Below are 16,284 nucleotides of genomic sequence, written 5' to 3'. Positions count from 1 at the left end.
TAGTTCTCTAACCTTACTTTCACAGACAACTGTCTGAAACTCATACCTTCCAAACTGAAGGTACTGCCTTTCAGTGTTTCAGGCTGGAAACCTCAAAAGAAAATCCCTTCTAGGTTTTTAACTTACTGACCTAAGCTTTGAAGGGGAAAGAACTCTTTCTGTTAGCCATATATTAAAAAAAAAAAAAAAAAAAAAAAAAAGTTATTTTAAGAGTCTCCATGACTCTCAAGGTCATAAAGTCCTTCTAAGGATTTATATTCAGCTTTGTATAACATTAGAAGTTGTGTGTCAGCAGTGAAGCCATGTATCCTTATCACCTATAGATTTTTGGCAGACATAAGAAAACTTTTTTTATTACAGATTCTTGTGTCCTATTCTGTGACCACTTACAGCTCAGTAAACTCTGTTCTGCTCCAGGTTCGCCATAGGCTTAAATCAAAGCGCATTCAGCTCTCCTTCTTCTTCCCTGTCTCTCAAGCCTTGCCACAGTACCTTGAATTCCATTCTCTCTTTCCTGTTCAACAGCCCCAAGTAAGTCTGACATTTGCTACCAGCTGGGCAGAACATCCCAGGCTATGAATGGCTTTTGCTAGACGACATGCTCCCCTGCTCAGTACGGGCAGGCTACAGCAAACAATGATTAAAGTTGGAATTTTCCCCTCTTTCCCTCAGCACACGTACTAACAGAGTATTTGTCCTCTGAGCAATTATCTTATCTGAAAATTAACCTTTCTAAAGCAAAAAAAATTATTTAGAAAGCTGTAAAAGTCAAATTTATGGAGAAAAAAAATTTACTGTAACATGGAAATTATAGAAGATGATACAAAGACAGATAAAAGAAGCTTAAGGAAGGGGGCAGAGTTAATGAGGCCAGAAAACTAGGAGGAAAAGAGGACAACAATCATTTATTTTTTGGTGTGTGCATGTCCTCAGAAGACATGCTTTTAGAAGTACTTTTTAAAAAACACATATATAATTTTGATTTGTTCTTAACTAGGTTATATATAAACCAGAGGAGATTTGAAATCATAAACCTAGAGCTGAGCTCAGTGTTTCATTGCACTCATTCAAGTCACTCCCATCACTGTCTCTTCTAAGAAAAAAGGTCACAGAGCACTTACTGGTAAAGTGGACAGACAGATAACGGGGCCAGGAGTGGTACGAACACTATTATATTACAGTCTTCCTATTTTCTGTGGCATGTAAGTAATTGAGGAACTACATACTGATCAGATGTGCAAATTATGCAGAGACGTAATGTCATCATCAAGTCACCAGATTTCTAAATCATCAGCCTCACTTCAGTGGTGTAAAGGGTGGTGGTGTCTGTGAGAATCCATATGCACAACATTTATAAATTGGCTTCTGCTGATAAAGGATCTTATCCCAGTGATTTGTAAATTACATCTTTAAGGGGACCTGCAAGTTTATTTTCATTCACAAATACAATTATGAGAAAACAACTTACGTTCAACTTGATCAAACACTACTGAGAACAAGAAATCTCTTGGTGTCATGTAATATTCTCCTTCATATTCCAGAGATGCAAAATGCATGAAGCGATGTTTCCGAAGAGACAGTCTTTCATCCCTTTCCGCATTAACGACATCTTCCTTCTGAAACAGAAAAAAAAAAAAATCTGTGCAGAAAGATGGTTACATTTGTAGATCAAGTCTGTAATTAGAAAGAATCTTATACTCTATCTTGATTAACCTCAATATTTTGTGGGTAACCACAACAAGCGACTACCAGGAATTAAAGCTTTTATGGCATTGTCTTAATGAATGACATGGTTATATGACATTTGAAGTATTTTTTGGCTTCACTGAGAACATGCCTTAACAACACTGTTGAGCCAAATTAATGGCTTGCTCTCACCAAAGGCTGCCCTCACCTCCCACTCCCCTGCTCTTTGCAATATGGTCCTGCACCTCCTCATTTGCCAGCTCTGCTACTTGTCAGACTCTTGCTGAGCCAAATTCAGCTTGCTACTCAACAAAAACCCCACAAAACAGCAAATAGTATTTTCCAGGTTAGTGACCGGCTCAGAAAAGTTGAAATGTGGTCTGCATTCGTGCAAATAACCTGCTCCTAAAGTTAATTATCAAGTTGCGGAGCAACTCCTAAGATGGGGCAGTAACGATGTTCTACTCTAAACATGGGCCTATCTTTCAGAGAAGTTAGAAAAACTGGAAAAGCAATGAAAATATTGACAAAAGCATCAGAAATCGTATCATCAAACCCAAAGAGATTCAACTAGTCAGGCAAACAAAAAACTTCAAACTCCTCCCCTTCTTAAATATTGAGAGACTCATGATCGAAATTATACAAGTTGACAACACTGACGAGTAGTAACAGCACTCACTGGGAGGAAGAGAAGACAGACACACCGTGAAACAAACACTTACATTTTAGGATTTCAGAGATAGTAAGTGACAACAGGAAAACAAGACAATCTAAAATTCAGAACACACTGTGTGTATTTGAACATTAATCATGGGACAATTTTACCACCAGCATCATCATTCAATTTTAGTACTATTCAAAGACGTGAGAACATGAAGGAAAAGCAAGAAAATCCAAGGCCAAGTACCAAGATCTCAGTTTGAACACACTTGAAACAAGTCAGTAAACAGCAAGACAGATCTGCAGCTAGCTCAGTGCCTGTGGCATTACTCAGTGCGCGATGCCGATGAGTGGGTACAGCCTAGGACACGGCCTACCGAGGTGCTGGACCCCATCTTCCAGCAAATGACCGTTACTTGTTTACACAGTTTTCAGTTTCTGAATCATTCCCATGGACTGCCTGGCATTTGAGCAGTCCAGTCCAGTGCTGGTATATGCTGCATTTTGCACATCGGGTTACTCCTGAGACAGGACGATGTAAGCGGCTCCGATGTAAGTGGAACTCCTGGTTCCACTCAGACCAGCTGCAGGTGCAGTGAGGGTCTCACCAGTTGATGATAAAATACAATCGCTCTACTGAGTGTGTTCATGGGGAGAACTGTGGAACACAGGCGGGCAGGCCGTATGTGAACAGAGGAGTGGGGAGACCAGCAGGAACACCTCGCCTGGTTTTGCTGAAGTCAGCACTGGTTTCAGCGACACGCAAGGTAACAGGCACCCAGCTGCACGGGAGGTTGCTACAAACATCGGGAATGTGGACAGGTATTTGCAAGTATCGTAGCAGGTAACAGGGTGCCTGTGCGTTTGTGCACGCATCCAGGGAGCAAGCAAGCAAGAAGGGAATGGGACTCTGAACCACTTAAAAGCTGTGGTCAGACTTCTGACACTTTAGTTTTAACTCGCTGTTCCTCCAGGACGGGGACTGATAATTCAGTCCTCGCTGAGTTGGAACAACTGCGGAGTTAAGCATCAGCAGTTACATTTTCTGCACCCAGCTGACAACATGCCAGACCTTTGGTGTGAAGTGGCAAAAACAGCAGGGGAGCTAGCTGATATGATGAACATACAACGGTCTTGGGATGATAACTTCTATCTGTCGGACTGGGCCCTAAAGTTAAAATAAAAACCATTAGGTTTAGTGTCAGGCTTACAAGGCAGAGGAAAGCGATGGAGGACTAATACTGATATAAGCAGCTCCAAACAATGAGACTCAATGTGGTCTGAGAGTAATGACCACTCCTTTGAAGTGAAGTACTCTGGGAAGAGGAAGGTAGACCTCAAGCTGTGGTCAATAACCAGTCCATTTAAAAAAAAACAGTTCAGTGGACAATAACACATCAGAGAAGAAGATGGAGCATTTCAACTTCGTGTCATTAGGTTTCCTTTTTCTCTACACACCGTGGTCCATAACTGGATATGGGGACCATATGTTCGTACAATTTGGGGATCTCAAGACAATGGGTACAACTGGAAAAACTATAGTGATAGCCTGGATACAACAATCACCATCAAAAATTATGTTATACCTAATTATAGCTCTAAATAGAAAGTTGCAACTTGCCATTTAAACCCATGCACCTTTGTGTTAGCATTAAGCACTTGTTGAAATACTTGACTGCACAATACAAGCACCTTGTTATAGTCAATTTTAGTTTCCCCGTGTAGCGGGTTTGCTTCCCTCACACCTTGGGTTTCAATGAAGATGGGGGGGGGAAGGGACTAACAACAAGAAAAAACCCCAGATACTCATAATTTAGAATTAAACCAGTCATATTCTGATATGCAAGGAGAACGAGGGCTACTTGTAAGTACCTGAAGCCAAGGTTTGGTTTGTTTTAGATACGAGCATTTTGTATCAATATCACTCCTTTAAGCTTCTCACGTAGTATGGAGCTTCATCATGGCCTACAACACAAGCCGCACTGCTGCTGCTCTGTGACTCAGATCTGCACGTTCTGGACAACACCGTTTAAAAATAAATCTAATGTAACGAGAACTTTAGCTTTATTATTTTTAAAACTTCGGGGGACAAGTGACTCTGTAATTGCTTAGTTAAGAAACATTACAGATATCAAATGAACACTTCATACTTGCTGGGTATTAACATGCAGCATTCTTATTAAAATAATCTCCCTCTCATAATAACATGAGAAATTTTTGCCCAAGGGCAATTTTTTTAAAAAAAAGGAGAATCGCTTCACAGTTGTCCTTTAACTAAAATTATGTAACGGAAAGCAATATTTCTGTACAAATACAGAATAAGAAAGTTTAGACAAGAACTAAAGACCTAATCCTACAACATCTTCAAACCAACTGGATTTTCAGGTTTCTTAACTTGCAGTATTTCTCTGAATTCTGTCTAAAACTAAACTTGATACTGATATCAAAGCACCGAATTACAGCAATCTACAATTTTAACTAAAATATATAGGCACATGTTCACATAGGAACTCTAAAGAGCACCTTGTATTTGGAAGAGAACATATTCCCATCAGAATTACAATAACGTGTGACTAAAGATTCATCAAGTCCCTTTCTTTTCATGAAAACAGCATCTCTGATTTGCAAAAGAGCCTTGGGAACACGGGTCATTTCTTCAGAAAGTCAGCTTCAAATACTAGCACAAATGCGATAAGCAGATCTTACGGGATGAAACACATCAGCTGTGCTGTCTCAGTCTGGTGAAGTTCCCACTGACTGGAAAAGGGGAAACATAACCCCCATTTTCAAAAAGGGAAACAAGGAAGACCCAGGGAACTACAGGCTGGTCAGTCTCACCTTTCTGCCTGGCAAGGTCGTGGGGCTGATCCTCCTGGAAACCATGCGAAAATAAGGAAGTGATTGGTGACAGCCAACATGGCTTCACTAAGGGCAAATTGTGCCTGACCCATTTGGTGGTCTTCTATGACAGGGTGACAGCACTGGTAGACAAAGGCCGAGCAACTGACATCATCTACCTGGACTTGTGCAAAGCATTTGACACTGTTGCGCACGACATCCTTGTCTCTAAACTGGAGAGGCATGGGTTTGATGGATGGACCATTCAGTGGATATGGAATTGGCCGGATGGCTGCACTGAAAAAGTTGTGGTCAACGGCTCAACGTCCAAGTGGAGACTAGTGATGAGTGGTGTTCCTCAGGGGTCGGTATTGGGACGGGCCCTGTTTAACATATTTGTCAGTGCCATGAACAGTGGGATAGAGTTCACCTTCAGCAAGTTTGCCGATGACACCAAGCTGCGTGGTGCAGTCGACACACTTGAGGGAAGGCATGCCATCCAGAGGCTGGAGACAGGTGGGCCCGTGCAAACCTCATGAAGGTCAACAAGGGCAAGAGCAAGGTCCTGCACATGGGTTGGGGCAATCCCAAGCGCAAATACAGGCTGAGCGGAGAATGGATTGACAGCAGCCCTGAGGAGGACTTGGGAGTGCTGGTGGACAAGAAGCTCAACATGAGCAGGCAATGTGTGCTTGCAGCCCAGAAAGCCAACCGCATTCTGGGCTGCATCAAAAGAAGCATGGCCAGCAGGTTAAGGGAGGTGGGTTCTGCCACTCTATTCTGCTCTTGTGAGACCCCACCTGGAGTACTGCATCTGTCTCTGGAGCCCCCCAAGGACATGGACGAGTTGGAGCGAGTCCAGAGGAGGGCCACAAAGATGATCAGAGGGCTGGAGCACCTCTCGTATGAGGACAGGCTGAGAGAATTGGGGCTGTTCAGCCTGGAGAAGAGAAGGCTCTGGGGAGACCTTACAGCGGTCTTCCAGTACCTAAAAGGGGCCTACAGGAAAGACAGGGAGAAACTTTTTAGCAGGGCCTAAAGGAAATACAAGGGCTATTGTGAAAGGACAAGGGGTTATGCTTTTAAAATAGAGGGAGGTAGATTCAGATTAGACATTAGGAAAAAATTTTTTACAATGAGAGTGGTAGAACACTGGCACAGGTTGCCCAGGTGGTAGGTGCCCCATCCCTGGAAACACTCAAATGCAGGTTGAGTGAGGCTCTGAGCAACCTGATCTGGTTGGAGATGTCCCTGCTCCTGGCAAGGGGGTTGGACTACATGTCATCATCTTTATGGTGACAAGTGTCTTTATTTCTGCTTTCCCCCCATGTTTTAGTGTGGTTACTGTGACAGCCTCTACTGCATACTCCAAGTATGTTAATGTTAAAGGGAAAAAAAAAAAAAAAGAATGTGCAAGAATGAGGAGTGCAGAAATATAATATGGAAGCAAAATGTCTTCAGTTATCTGCACAAGGCAGATCTCGGTGAAGGTCTTGGAGAGAAACATGTACAGACAAAATGAAAAGCCTATCAAAATATTTCAAAAACATGGAATAAGTTTTACCCCCCACAACAGTTACAAGAATAAAGGCTGAAATTTCCCGAAGTGTCTGTGCACTTTGCACAAAACCAAAGAAAAAAATAATCTGAATGTTTTTATTAAGATCCTTTTTACTACAGAACATCTGGAAGCTGAGCGAATGGGGCTTTTTCAACCCAGAGAAGAAAAAGCTTCAGGGCATCCTAATAGCAACCTGCTAGTGCCTATGGGCAAGTTACCAAGGTGACTGAGCTGGGCTCTCCACTGGAGCTTCATACAGCTACACCACCAGTATCTCCATTAAATGTGGTTAATCTGGGCCACCTTTATAATGAGCGGCGAGAATGGCAGTTCTGGAGTACAATTACAGGGACTTTTTTTTAGCTATCTGGACAGACAATTCTGAAGATGCAGGGAGAGACAGAGTACTACAAAAAAAAGTTGACCTCCCTTCACACCGAACATGTTTGCACAACTCTATTGCATGAAAGAAGAAAAATCTGGGAGAGCAGAAGCTCAGAGAAGAGATGGTGGAAGAGGTGTTACATGCTTCAGACAGACAAGAAAGTGTGTATGGAATATGGAGATTTTTACTGTCCAGAGTGAAGGCAGGTAGCACCAATGGCGACATACTCAAATAGCACATCATGATGACGTAAGGTCTTTTAATTGCCATCTTACTCACAACGTCTTCCAAAACCCACAATAATACTGTTCAATTTGGTTTAATAGCAATTAAGGACTTGAATCTGCTACATTTGGCATCAGAGACTAGAAATTCACAATCAAGTTCTAATGACATCAAAAAAGTGATGACTCTTCAGGTGCAAGCCATATAATTTATAATTTGACAAAAATATTCAATACAATTACTTCTGCAATTTTAATTAAATTGAACCTAGCTGGATGTTTGCCCTTTAAAGATTAGCACTGATGATGTTATGCTCACTCTTCTTAATTTCCTCCTTAATCATACTCTTAGCATTTAATTAAGCTTTGAGTGACATCTTTCTCATATTTTGGTCATCACACTTCTGTTAGCCACACTGCCAACCACGACCCCCATACTGCCTTAGCTCTTCTCCATTTCACCACATAAAACCACTCTCATAACCTAAATAAACAGTATGAGCATAACACTTTACTATGCTTATTCCCCAAACCAAAATAATCATTTTAGAAGGTGTTCTGGAGTACCATACTCTTTGCTTTAACTTCACCACGTCTTTCCATTAAATTGTTTGCTGTTTCTGGACTACAACTGTCAGTGATCAAGTTATTCCTGAAACTACGGTTTAGGACACTCCCTAATCCTGAGCAAAAGCAGATCTACTGTCTAAGAGAAGGCAACACGGGCATACTGGAGCAGGTACACGCCATGTCATGTGGCCAAGTTTAAAATATAGACAGGTCTACAACAGCAGCTTACATGCTCTTTTAAAAGCTGCTTCCTCCTCCTTCACTGTTGTTCTCTTCACCAATATGCATCTCTCCATGTCTTCAGCAAGCAGGGATGCTGGACCCACCGAAGACAGTTGGTAAAAGATAGAAGTACATGGGAATAAGTAGAGAGTTAGGGATTTTCTAGAAAAAAGGTTAGAAGCATAACTCTCATTTGCTCTGAGAAGGGATAAAAGACTGAGTAACTATTCTAATCACTATTCCAAATGCGTAACCAAAGACTGAATAAAAATCACGTTTTGAAGAAAAGGCTCATTCAATCACTTAAAATTAAGATCTTCTTTTAAAGTACCCCTTTAAAACATGCAAAAGGGAGTAAGCTCTCTCTCAACAATTCAGTATTCTCCCCACTTCAATTAAGTCCTGACTAATTTCCAAGTACTTTTTCCTGAGTCATCCAAGGAGTCCTTCAGATAAAAAAGATCTGACATTCTCGACGTTTCTGAAAACACTGTCAAAGCTTATTTTGCTCATAAAAATGCACGCACAGGGAGAAAAGCAGAGTTTTCCTCTTTAATTCTATTCCACCAAATGAGTTTCAAGTAAAGACAGGTACACTGTAGGAAACAATTACGTATTTGAGGCTGGACTTCAGATATTAAGGTATGTGTAATCTAACACCTCAGCAGTTTCCAACAGTGCAAACTCAAAGCAAGCAGGATACAAAAATTCAAATTTACTGAGAGGCAATGTGTGAGAAGACTCTATTGCTATTGCTTGCATGTGATTCTTGTAAGCATAATTTAAAATGACTCCGAGATTGATGTGGGCTTATTTTTGTCTTTAACAGTGCCATGTAAGAAGAAATCAAACCACAAAGAGCTATGCCGCATTAACGTTAAGGCTCAGGCTGAAATTCCATCCTTAACTTGTGCTATTGTGTGTGGGTACAGCCAGGGCTTCAAACGCTGGGTGTTCCCACACGCTCCACAGCAGTGCCGCACAACCCTGTGCATTCAGAGTGAAGTTTCAGCTTTAACTTGGAATTTAGGAGCCTTTGTGGTTTTATGTCAAGCCTCCAACACCAAATTGAGAATGTCCATAGTAAAGCTATGATAGTGGATGGTAAATTAGAATTGAATCACATAAAAAGGACTCTAGAAGGATGTAAGTGTTTTCCTCTGCAGTCGACATGGCAAGGGATCAGCAGCTGACCAGCCACTGGCGTCTGTAAGCATTACCGAAGACTATGGTTTCCTTCTTGGCTTCCTGCACTGCGAAACGCTTAACGGGAACAACATTACTTCTTACAATTGATTTTCAGATTGATGTAATGAATCTGTTTATCAGGATGCTAATAAAGAATTCACGGTGTTAAATTTTTGGCTTTGATTTTTTTTTGGTATGAAAAATAGCAAACTTAAGTAAAGTAAAAACCCTATATTTACTCTATCTTTCAACTTCTTTCTTTTAAAAAAATACATTCAATAAAAATAAAGGTTACATAAATAAAACCCTGCCCTTACCTGTGATTTCTTGTAACACTGCTGATCACTGTGATGTGATTTTGGTAACACTGCTAAGCAAATTCTGCATCTATTCAAAACGTAAGTACTTGTGTACCAACTCAAATATTTGCAGCTGATTATGAGTCACAAATGACTTAAAATAAGTATATACTTATCTCTCCCTTAAATTTAAAATTACATCTTCCTCTTCCGTTCATTTTACTTTTTCTCCTTTTGCACTGAATTTGGTGTTTTGATGTGCCTGCACCTTTTATATGTTTTTCATCTTAATTTTTTTCTACTTATAAAAGTCTATGTTTTCCAGTTAATTTATCACAACATAATTTTTCTTTCTTCACTCTATTCCTTTCCATATAATCTACTTATTTTGCCTCTCTGTTCTTCCATCATCTATACATCTTTCCCTTTGGCGGAGGGGAAGCTATAAACCTTTCTCCTCCCCCTTCTTTAAGAGGATCAATGTTGTTTTTTTCTTTCCTGATTGGGAAGAGTTAACTTGCACCACTCATTTTACCTACTCTAAGGATAATTAAACCAATGTGTGGGACATAATTAAAATCCAGTTGGTGCCAGCCGGCTCTCTGGGAGCCTTAGGTTTGGACCATTAATTCGCACTAGATCTACAGATGGATTTAGCAACTCAGTATCAAATTTCTGTAAGACTGACGAGAACTTTGCAGTTAACTCATGTCATTATTGTATCTCAATTTCAACTCAATCCAATTTGAAATGATCAAAATAACAGAAAATTTAACTGAACCTCAAACCCCGCTGCACATGTTAACATACTCAGCATGCGTGCTGCTGAATGCACAGAGGATAATGCTTGGAGCTCAAGGTTTGAAACTTTCATATGATGCAATAATTGACAGATGAAAAAGAGTTTTGACAAGAAACCAATTTGACAGAAATATGTGACTTACAGAAAGCTCAAGATCGCAATATTTAAGAAAGCTTGTATAAGCATGTGCTGAAGTAGTTTGTGCTTTCACAACAAAGAATGTGAGCTGTGTATTATGCAGAGTCTCGATCAAATGTACCAGTTACCAAAATCAACATCAAGTCAAAGACATAAGATTAGAAGCAAAATGTTCCTGTGAAGTGAATTGATCTGTATTCTTTTTTTTAATGTCATATTTTTTGACCTTGCAGATCAAACTCCAAGCCTGGACATAAAGTAAGCCAGAAAAGAAGAGGAAAAAAAGCATTGATTTCTATTTGGAAATAAGTTCTAAGTATTTGAATTACTGTTTAGCAATGTGAAACTAAACAAACAACTACATTACTAAAAGCTCTAACAGCCTAAATATGAAACTGACAAAAGATTAAAATACCTTCTCAGGAGCTTCTTCTGAGACAGAGAAGAGACTGCTAAAAGGAGGACAATCAGAGAACGAGAATGCAATAGCCTTATGTCTGGCTACTCTGAGCACTGCTGAATATAAATACTCCAAAATTAGATGAAGCCCTTTCTATGCAACAGGTGCCGCTCTGCTTCTTTCTTTCAATAGCTGCTCAGACAATTCTGCTATGCTAATACTAATTAGTGATGGTTACATCTGAAGCAGAAGCTGAACAGTTTATTTGCGTCTAAACACCCGACATTTTTGGTTTTAATTTTTCTCTCCCACTCTTTGTATTTCACCGAGTTCAGACTAAAGTGGTGCACACAGAGCAGATCTTCCACTGTTACTAGAACCCATACCAAACGGAGAATTAACCCAAACATAAGGATAATACAGAAAATAGTTTAAGTTTAGATGTTTTCTTATTTTCACTATTCAATTCTAGAAATTTCAGCCTTAGCAGAACTGAACACAAACTTAAAAAGAAGTCGGAAACTAACGCATTTCCACCAATCGAATATAACAAAGGCAGATAAGGTGCCTCAGCTCTAACAAGCCAGAGAACCAGTTCATTTAACAAACCATACATTTACACCTCAACTTGCAAGTTATCACACCGCCCTGCTGACACATTCCCCTACCGAGGCTGACACACCGCTCAAACACCCTCATGCAGAAGTACTAAACACATACAGGGTGGCGGGGGGACCACGTAGCAAAGGTCAGCGCCCAGGAAACATGTTCCTACAGCTTTCTGGGAAAGCTCAGCACCCCACTATTGTATTTGACAGTCAGTAGGCTTGAGTGAAAAATGTGTTGTACCTACTTCTCACTGATCTTTTTCACTCAATCACACTGAAGTGCAGTTAAAATGCGAAGACACAAATACATCTACCTTTAAAGGTAAGAAGAGGTAGGTATTCTTGAAAGATGCTATGTGCAAATGTGTAATTGATACATGGAGCTTAACAACTTGCCTCTAAAATGCTGTATCTTTTTTTTCCTCCCTCAGAGATGTATATTATTAATTCAAATGATGTATGGAGTGTTTCTCAGAAGACATTCTCAGGAGGAGCTGGGAGAGGCTCTAAGCCATTTGAACTTTTTGCTTACCCGGGGCTTGCAATCTTTACAACTTTTCAAGTTAACAGGAGTTTACCTCTTACGTGTGCTTGCTCTGTAGAAGGAAACCACATGTCCTTTTCAAAAAGCTTCTCGCTTTGTTTGAGTAACTCAGACAGTAGCTCTACTTGATCTGTTCTGAACTACGTCAAGAGATAATCCATTTACTACATGATGATACAGTTTAACTGCACGCCCTTCAAAACAGGACTATGTATGTCTAAGTTTGAGAAGTGCAACTTCAAAGTGTGGGAATTTTTGCAGTCCAACTCATGCCAGCTGCCAGTGCAATACATTTACCTGATGCTTTACAGCTTTAAAAGTTTTTTACTGTCACAGTGCTTGGTCCTGTAACAACGGTACGAACAGGAAAAAAGTTAATGGCTTTAACAGTAGACAGTCAAATGGTAGACTAGGTTTTGTCTGAAAAGCATTCCTGAAAATGCATTACACTGACACGATATTTTACAGACAATGTTATGTGCTTCAAGGGAAACACTGTGAAGGAAACTGCCTCCCTGTCAGAGAAGATTGCCGCTTCCATGTTTTTGAAACACATTTCAGACTACCGATCTTGTTTAAGCACTGTTGTTAACATGTTTGCACATTCAAAATGTTTTAAGCAGTGGCTGAATCCACGGTGCCTTCCTCAAAAGTAGATGTAGAACAGCTTTAGAGTTCCGTGTCACTCGCTGAAACACGTCACGTGCCAAATATTTACACATTAAAATGCGAATCCCGTTAATTTTTAACCTAGGTACTTGGGACTTGGTCTGCCAGGGAATTTTCACCACAACACTGGGATTGCATTACAAGACATAGAGCACGTGTTACAGTTGCTGACCAGGCTAACACAGCACTGATGGAAAGCAATCATGCAGTGGTAGAACCTATGGCCTTAAAATTACTTCTCTACTAAGGACAAGCACCTCCACAGCAGAAATACCCTGTGATTTCATCTTCCTGGACTAAGAACTATGCTTCTGTATAGAGGAGTAAATGTAACTCAAACCAAACCAAACCAAACAAAGATGAACTACGTAAGGCTTAAGAACACTTATATTATACGACCAAAGATTTAAAAAAATGATTAAAATCTTAAATATGCAAGCATCATATGCACTAGCTGTCATCTCTCTCTGTAAACGAGCGCTTCTATTTAGTCAGCCTGCAAATACTTCAAAAGAAACTTTTAATTGTTATGAATTTATCCAAATTTCCATATCTCCCTTTTGGAAGGCTTTTACATAAAGAAAACTCAAATAGTTCAGAAGTGCAGTGGATCTTGGAAGAAAGGTCTGTTGGCTGGTGCTCAACTGAGACAGGAGCCCTGAATTTATTCTTCATGGAAAGAGACATCTTCTTGGTCACAGCATCTACAAGGTGGTGCTTTAAGGCTCTTAAAGCCTTAAATAAATCCACACAGGGATTTATTTAACAGTATCACAAGTCACTGTACATCATACCAGTGTATATACCAGTTGAACACTGGTATGATGGCTTTACACAGCAAAGCTACTTAAAAACATTTACCAGTAAAGGAATCAGGAATTTTACAGTTTGTGGTTTGTTTTTTTTTTTAATTAAAAAAAAACCCAAAACCAAAACACAACAGAATAGAAGAGGGCATGCAACTACACAAGTGTTTGCTATAAATATTCTGAAATTAAAAAAAAAACCCATACCATCACTATTTATAATAAAGAAGAGCCTAAATAGTAGGTAATACTAAAAAAATATTCCCTTAAGAACAAATATATGAGAATCCTAGACGTGATAGATTGCTGGAAAGATAGGAAAACTGAGTCAGAATTCCCTTCTGTGGTAACATGAACATTACAGAGCTAATCACATTACTGGTCCCCCAGAAGCTTGAAACTTTCCTGGGGAAAAAAATAAGATTTTTTAAGCTTTTCTCCAGTCCTTTTACAACAAAATTTTGTAAGTTAAAGGCACATGCAAATGGCAGAAATAAATAAGAAAATGGAAAAAAAAAATCCAGCTGTGTTCCAGGTTCTTCTGCATGAGTAACCAAATTAAAACCAAAATAAATACTTAGCTGAATCTGGCACAATACACTCCTCACTCAACAAAAAGTCTACAATATTTTAAACCCCATTATTACCTATGGTACACCAGGATGTTTTCTCAGTTCTCAGAGAGCCTGGTACTTAAAAAGGTGCCATAAGTGATGGGGAGTTAACTCATTAGGTTGCCATAGAAAAAGCCTACCACCACCAACCCTCCCAGAGCATTCAACAGCATCTGGGAAGTGTGAAATTCTTCACTTTTAAACACAGTGAACTAACACTATTAGATAAAACTTCCACAGTGGTAAATTAATCAGAGAATAACAAAATGTAAAAGAAAGAAAACAGAATCTCTTTAAAGCTTTCCGTTCTTTTTTCTTTTGTTAAATTTATTAAAGGTTTAGTCACATAGATGACAAACGGCTAACAAGTTCAGCTCTTTAGAAGAAGGTCACAGTTATGCTCAGAGGATTTAGCAGGTCCTAGGAGGGAGCCAAAACAAACATCCATATGTCCTGTAAGATTAATACAACAATAACAACAAAGTCATTGCAACCACAAGAAATGTTTACATTGTAATTAAGTTGTAAAATTATATTTATTTCTCCATAAAGCTGCTGACTTAACTTCTAAACAAAGGATTTGTTTTCTGTAGGAGTCAATGATCTTGTGACAATGTTATGTGTAAAACATGAATGTCTTAAAACATACTATATTTTCCAATGACCAGACGTATTTTTCCTAGTCTTGCTTATTTTTTTAAACTTTCTACCTATGCAGAATTTTTCTTCTAAAGCATTTTCATTTGACAGAGATCACATATGGAAAGGCTGGATGAAGAGAGACAGCTAAGACAGTCCTGCTGCACCACTTGTCCAGAAAAACAGAAATCACAGTGAAAGTTTTATCTAAATTCTGGTATTCTCATTTACTAATTAAACATTTTAATCAACATTATTTTCCAAAATGAAAACATTCAAAATTAATTAAAAATATTTGAAACAAGAATTCAGAAATATAGAAATCTGCTTATTTACATCAACATATTTACTTTGAACCAAGCATGCATTATTATCAAAGACGTGTAATGTTTTAAGTTTTCAATAGGCTGCAAAATGCATCACACGCAAAACTGGTAAGAATGATCCTAAACGCTCCCGTAGATTGCTATGTAGATCAGAACTTTTAAAATTAGTTGTTGACAGCCTCTAACAAAAGAAACCTACAGAAAATGAACAGATGAGACAAAGTTAACGACACCAACAGAAGGTAACAGAAGCTTGCATTCATCAAATGTATACACACACATTATTTCCAAAGAGAAAATGTCTTAGTACCTCTAAACCAGTGATCAAGGAGCTGACTGTCCAGGATACTAGATTTATATCAATTAAGATCCCTGTTACACTCAGTAGTTTCAGTAACCATTATCCTGAAAGTCTAAATAAATTCAATATGAAACACTGTGAACAAGGTAACACTGACAAATATTTATTTTAATTGGAGACATTACAGAGTGTAAAACCAGTGTATTCCTGATTACACCAGAGCTGTAACGACCCTTCATTTTTTACTAGTGTTTATAAGTTCCATCCTCTAATTTTGAACTTTCCTTCTATAATGAAAGTTCAAGCATGTTTTCTCGATCCTCCCTTCAAAGCCCATCACCACTGCACCTTCAGCGAGACTGCAAGGTCACAACACAGCACTACGATTTTCTTCTCTGCAGCATCTGAATCTAGCAAAAACCTGTACCTGGTAGGTCATCCATTTCTCTTTGCTACATTCCTCTGTACCAGAGATAAAGTTGTTTTCAGTCATCTTGGCTGCACCTTAAACAGCTTTTGCAGAGGTTGTAGTACCATTTAAGCAGGTCATCAAGCATCTGCTGATTTTCTTTTTCAGGACCTTGGTAGTTATCAGTGTTGCTTCATTTATCACAGCTGCCATATTCTTGGAAGCAGACTGTGCTATTAGCACAAACATTACCTTTCCTTGGGAGGTCCAGAACTCCATCTGATGCAATTCCCTCTTCTCCTCCTCTTCAAAGTTTTCAAGATTATTTTTATCTCAGACTTCTTTTGTGAAATAGTTTGACTACAGCATTTAATTCAAGAAGGATGAATTTACAT

General features: G+C 39.2%; 1 protein-coding gene across 1 annotated transcript in view; it reads right to left on the bottom strand.

Annotated features, from left to right (window-relative positions):
* The window catches only part of MICU2 (mitochondrial calcium uptake 2), a 149,638-nt gene that overhangs the window by 65,617 nt on the left and 67,737 nt on the right, over window positions 1-16,284 (bottom strand). The window contains exon 2 of the mRNA XM_086739521.1: window positions 1,469-1,616. Coding sequence (XP_086595647.1) covers window positions 1,469-1,616 — 148 coding nt within the window. The remainder of the gene's footprint in view (window positions 1-1,468; window positions 1,617-16,284) is intronic.

The sequence above is a fragment of the Chlamydotis macqueenii genome, chromosome 1 (genome assembly GCF_036417535.1).
Source record: "Chlamydotis macqueenii isolate bChlMac1 chromosome 1, bChlMac1.mat, whole genome shotgun sequence".
NCBI lineage: Eukaryota > Metazoa > Chordata > Aves > Otidiformes > Otididae > Chlamydotis > Chlamydotis macqueenii.
The sequence above is the reverse complement of the archived record's forward strand: the minus strand, read 5'-3'. Positions and strand labels throughout refer to the sequence as shown.